Source organism: Populus nigra, chromosome 4 (genome assembly GCF_951802175.1).
Source record: "Populus nigra chromosome 4, ddPopNigr1.1, whole genome shotgun sequence".
Lineage (NCBI taxonomy): Eukaryota > Viridiplantae > Streptophyta > Magnoliopsida > Malpighiales > Salicaceae > Populus > Populus nigra.
The window spans coordinates 16,977,699-16,983,177 of record NC_084855.1 but is presented as its reverse complement, the minus strand read 5'-3'; the positions used below and the strand labels follow the sequence as shown (position 1 = coordinate 16,983,177).

The 5,479-nt window shown below is 37.1% G+C and overlaps 1 protein-coding gene across 3 annotated transcripts; it reads left to right on the top strand.

Annotated features, from left to right (window-relative positions):
* Positions 1 to 277: 277 nt before the first annotated feature.
* LOC133690978 (protein LOW PSII ACCUMULATION 1, chloroplastic) lies at positions 278 to 4,831 on the top strand. Of its 3 annotated transcripts, XM_062111264.1 has the most exons (9): positions 281 to 620; positions 1,092 to 1,195; positions 1,726 to 1,861; positions 2,195 to 2,426; positions 2,578 to 2,735; positions 3,114 to 3,302; positions 3,507 to 3,607; positions 3,882 to 3,978; positions 4,416 to 4,831. In XM_062111264.1, the coding sequence occupies exons 1-9, from the start codon at positions 384 to 386 to the stop codon at positions 4,488 to 4,490; spliced, it is 1,329 nt and encodes a 442-aa protein (XP_061967248.1). In that variant the 5' UTR covers positions 281 to 383; the 3' UTR covers positions 4,491 to 4,831. The 3 variants fall into 3 exon arrangements, 1 of the variants encoding a protein (XP_061967248.1); XR_009841554.1 differs by lacking the exon at positions 3,507 to 3,607 and having other exon boundaries at positions 278 to 620; XR_009841555.1 differs by lacking the exon at positions 4,416 to 4,831 and having other exon boundaries at positions 278 to 620; positions 3,511 to 3,607.
* The last annotated feature ends 648 nt before the right edge of the window (positions 4,832 to 5,479 follow it).

The window sequence follows — 5,479 nt, the reverse complement described above, 5'->3', positions numbered from 1 at the left end:
CCAACCAAGTTTTAAAATATGAAAAAAAAAATAAAAACAAAAACAAAAACCTTCATATCCATAGAACTCGTGAAGATCAGAGACTATCAACTCATAAAATACTCATAACATCTCGTTAAAGGAATTCATTGAAAAAAGAAGAAGAAGCGGTGTTGTCATGAGAGAGGCGACAGTCGATACCATGATCCTCTACACAATAAAGACGCTACATGTTTTTTTTTTTTAATAATTAATAATTAATGAGCAGGGACATTTTAGTACTCGTGCACGTAGGGCAATCTAATCTGACGAGAGAAAATAGAGTACACAAAGCAAGAAGTAGAGAGGGAAGACAGTTGATTTATCCAAAACGTTGTCTGAATGAACCTATGTCTTAAAATAAAATGGCTGCTTTTGCACTGAATCAGCAACTGCTTTGCCTCTCGAACTCGCATTCTAGGACAACAACAAAACCTTGGAGTGCATGGTTACTCAGCAGCAAAACAAGCGTCTTCAGTATTCCTCGAAAGAAGGGTCGTTTCTCTCTAACTTCTTGTAATTCTCAGTCCTCCTCTGAAGCCAATACTCAGACTGCAGAGTCCTGTGTCAATTTGGGTCTCTCCCTCTTCTCTAAAGGACGGGTAATGGATTCTTCTGGGTTTCTTGAATTTTGCTGATTCTTGTCCAATCTCTCTGAGTATTCCACTTCTGTTGCATGGTTTTGTTCTTCTTCTTTTTTCTTATTTAGTTGGTTCATATTTATGGATGATAATGTAGCTTTTGGTGATTTAGATTTTGGGTTTGTTACATAATGATTTTCTTAAGCATTCTTTCTTAATTATGGACTTTGCTTTATTAATCCGCCTTCTAAATTGAAGAGAACGATACCATTTTTCACAGCGTTTAGTTTCATTATCTCTTTAGTCTTATCCTGGTTTTTCCACTCAATTTGTCAACACATTTTCCCGTTCCAACTACATGTCATTTGTTTTCTGAGGCATATTACTAAACCTATTGAGGCCAGTTAATCTGTTATTTATCATAGTCATGATGGCATGTATTAATAATGTCTACGGAGTTGAACAATCTAACCACAATGATAAAATTTTCAGGTTAAAGACGCTTTAGTTCAGTTTGAAACAGCACTTGATTTAGACCCCACCCCAAGGGAGGCCCAAGCTGCACTCTATAACAAAGCCTGCTGCCATGCCTACCTGTAGGCTTCTGTATACCTTACTCTTTTCGTGAATGGAATTTAATCATAACATGTTTTATTTCACTTTGATCATTCAATTTCATCTAATTGCTTTGTTATTTTAATTATGATGTATTTTAACCGAATAGAAATGCTTCATGTAATGAATGATAGGGTTCCTTAGCATTCTAATGAATGACTATTTTGCAAGTTATAAACTCATATACAGTATGTACGTCAGTCTAAAATTTTGTGAGATTTGCTTCTTCCTTCTTGAAGATGTTGCAGTCTTTTACTTTGTAAAACTCTAACTTAGGAGGACTTTTCAGGTGAAGCCTTTAATCTGTCAGTGCCACAAGTTTAACAATAATTTCTATTATTTCACATCTAATTAAGCTGATCACATCTCAACTTCAATGTATCTTTTATTTGTAGTATAAAAGTAGTTCTGGTTTGTGTCTTTATTGAAACTTGTATTTTTCTCTGTGAACCATGAGATTTTAAACATGAAGCTATCTCAGCATTGCTTCTTTTTTTCTTTTTTGAGGAAGTCGGGAAGGGAAGAAAGCCGCTGATTGCCTGCGCACTGCTTTAGGGGAATATAACCTCAAATTTGGCACCGTTTTGAATGATCCTGACTTGGCCTCCTTTAGAGCTTTGCCTGAGTTCAAGGAATTGCAAGAAGAGGTTTCCACTACTCAGCTTTCTTTTACATATTAAGCTTGTCTAATCACTTTTTCTGGGTTAAGATTTGTACATGGAGCTCAGGTAACTTAATAGCACCACCTCATGTGGGCAGATTGTGAAAATAAACATGTATACTGCATATCAGTATGATTTGAACCTAAACTTTATCAAAATCATCCAACCATTCTTCAATCAGCATGAGCTTAGCCTCAAGGGCACTGGACTATGATACTATATAATTGAATTTTGGCTAACTCTTCGCTTTTACAATTGAAAATTTAAAACTTCAAATCCTTAAACATTATCTCTCATAAATTCTTGGCATTTTTGCAGGCCAGGTTAGGTGGAGAAGACATAGGCTATGGTTTTCGTCGAGATCTCAAACTTATTAGTGAGGTCCAAGCTCCATTTCGTGGTGTTAGGAGATTCTTTTATGTGGCATTCTCAGCAGCTGCAGGGATTTCACTGTTGTTTACCATTCCAAGGCTTTTTCGTGCTATCAAAGGTGGAGGTGATGCCCCTGATCTCTGGGAAACTGCTGGAAATGCTGCAACGAATATTGGAGGTATCTTTGTCCTTCATAAGTTTGAGATCCTTTAAATTTGTTCCTTTCTTCTATTCATTTGTATAAATGATTAGTGCACTGAATATGATTATTGACTGACCCTTACAGCTTCGTTCTAAAATGACTAATGTTTTGAATCAGCAATCTACAGGCATCATCGTTCTTGTGGCATTATTTTTATGGGACAATAAGAAAGAGGAAGAGCAACTTGCACAGATTACAAGAGATGAAACACTGTCAAGGTTGCCTTTGCGCCTTTCCACAAATCGGGTTGTTGAACTTGTCCAGCTTCGAGACACTGTTAGGCCAGTTAGTATTAATACTCCTTTGTTTTTTACCCATCAAATTATACACATTGTGGCCTTGTAATTGCAAACAAAATCACAAGTACTTAGCTGCATTTGTTAGCTAATGTTTGTTCTAAATATATGAATGCGAGGAATGAGAATTAAAAATAGCTTTATCCTTCATTTCTAAATTATTAAAACACCATATGACAGTGCACCATAAGATTGTATTGTGATACTTTCTGCTGAGTTGAAGTAATTGAAATAGTTAAAATTGTTGATACTTTTACTTTTACCAGCCAGCTACATATCTCACTTCCATAGCATTTTGAAGCATCTTATGTTGAGCATCCAAAATATTGTTTGTTCAGTGCCCTAAATTATGTGGTTTGGGTTTAAGGTAATTTTAGCAGGAAAAAAGGAGACTGTTTCCCTGGCCATGCAGAAGGCTGAGAGGTTCCGCACTGAGCTCCTCCGACGAGGTGTTCTTTTAGTTCCTGTTATTTGGGGTGAAAGCAGGGCCCCAGATGTAGAGAAGAAAGGGTTTGGTTCTCGTCAAAAGGCAGCTGCTTCTCTTCCTTCTATTGGGGTAAGATATAAAGGTTCATGGAGTGCTTCTTCCTTTCGCTCCTAGGGTTTTGTGGAGCATAATACAACCTTTCTTCCATTATTATGCTGTTTATGCCAGTTCATTTTCTAGGGGTTTCTTGCTTGCTATACCCAGTCTTATCATGTTTGGGATTGAATAGATTTGTAGCATTTTTTTATATTAGCTTTGATGACACCATGGTAGGAAGATTTCGAGAAACGAACTCAGTCTGTGATTGCAAAATCAAAGTTGAAAGCTGAAATTCGATTTAGAGCCGAGGTTGTATCTCCAGCTGAATGGGAAAGGTTAGATCCTGCTGAAATTGTATGCATTTTTCTGTGGTTGCAGAAGAACCATCATAAAAGTTAGACTGGTTATTTGACTTCTTGTACTTGCTTTAGGTTTCCTACGGAAGCATAATTCGAATTTCCTGATCCTAGGATCATACAACTTTGTATCTTTCATGGATGAATGAATTATAGGCTTAAAATTGTTTGTCTCACGTTATTGTTTTTCAACCCTGTTTAACTTGTGGATCTTTGTTTTCATCTGTTTAATGATTTGTCCAAATTCATTTAGGTGGATAAGGGATCAGCAAAAGTCTGAAGGAGTTACTCCGGGTGAGGATGTCTATGTAATACTGCGCCTTGATGGTCGAGTTCGGAGATCGGGGAAAGTAAGTGCTTGTCGTATCAATTGGCATTCTTAGTGGGTATTATACTATATCAGGGAAACTTGAGATGTTTTAAAGGCGCATCATAGAGATAACAATTTTTATTACTTGATTTGGCCACTCAAGGCACTGAAGTTTGGAAGTCTAGAATTCCTCAACATAATTCCTGTCTTTCAACAGCTATCCTGCTTCAGCATATTTTATATATATATATATATAAAGCATCTAGCAGCTGAATCCATGTTTTATACTGATTTTGTTGCCCTCGGGGTCTCTTGAGATTGTGAAATAATTTTAACTAATGGTAACTTGAGACCTATTTGCAATTCTTGAGCTACCATCTGACTGGTGTGGGTCAGAGTAGGATTTGTTGAACTGTGTTTGGGATTTACAATTTGTCATGCTATCAGTATTCGGTAGTGACTCCTGTTTCTCTGCAGGGCATGCCTGACTGGCCACAAATTGTAAACGAGTTGCCACCAATGGAAGCATTCTTAAGCAAGCTGGAAAGATAGAAGTCAGTGGTTCTGGCATCGCCTACTCAAAGGGGAAAGAAAAAATGAGCATCTTCTTTCTGCCTCATATATGATTGTTGTTGTTGACCTTCATATATCTCTGTTATACAGCCGCAAGTGATTTTTCCAGAAGAAAGTCTGCTGCTTTACGTCTTTGACATCTCTGAAAACCCATCATCCATTTCTTTCTTACTTACTATTGTAAATCATACCATGCAAAAATTGAAGAGAAGGGGGATAAAGATATCGGTAACTAGAAAGTACCGTGGTGGTCCATGTGTTCAGTTCTACAGCAGGGCTTCTCGGTTTAATTTATTTATAATAAACTTCCATTCAGATCATGATGTCCATAACACCACGCCATTCCTTGAGTAATCCGTTGTTTTTTGGAATCTTGAAAACAATGTTGTTAGGGAATTGAATTGAACTGATCACTGGCTTCCATGATTTGATAGCACGTACTCTATCATAAATACTGTTATTTCGTTTTTAGAAATATCCATCTTTGCAAATCAGGTTACCTCTGATTTCTTTTGGTGATGTAGAAAGATTTCAAGTTAAAAATCCACCAAGCATGTGATTATTGAAAGGGAAAAGGCTAAATCCACAGCACATAATTTGATATTGAGCTGGTCAAGAAGCACCAAAGTTTCCTCGTGCCCATTAGAATCAGTTTGAACTCGTTCCAGGAAACGAACGAGCTTTATCAAAGATTCGACTGCCCATGTTATAAATAGGATTTGCATTCTTGGGTTAGGTTTTGGTTTGTTTCTAGTAATGCTAGATGGGTGCCCGCACTCCATTGCTGGCTTCCCATTGCATGTCCGTAATGAATGGTTTTAAGCATTCAAAAAGTGAAATTAAGGCAATCTCAGACAAACTAAGCTTAGGAAGGCAAAGAAAGAAGTGTAAAAGCCTGCACAAATATGGGGTCTTAGCATTAGCACAAACAGTTTTAGATAAAAACAGAAGGAAGAGCAAATCCATAA

Bases quoted from the DNA above. Each gene is read 5' to 3' on its own strand.
- LOC133690978 (XM_062111264.1), top strand. From the start codon at position 384: ATGGCTGCTTTTGCACTGAATCAGCAACTGCTTTGCCTCTCGAACTCG. The intron at 621-1,091 runs GTAATGGATTCT...TAAAATTTTCAG, and splicing joins CCCTCTTCTCTAAAGGACGG to GTTAAAGACGCTTTAGTTCA. The intron at 3,303-3,506 runs GTAAGATATAAA...ACACCATGGTAG, and splicing joins CTTCTCTTCCTTCTATTGGG to GAAGATTTCGAGAAACGAAC.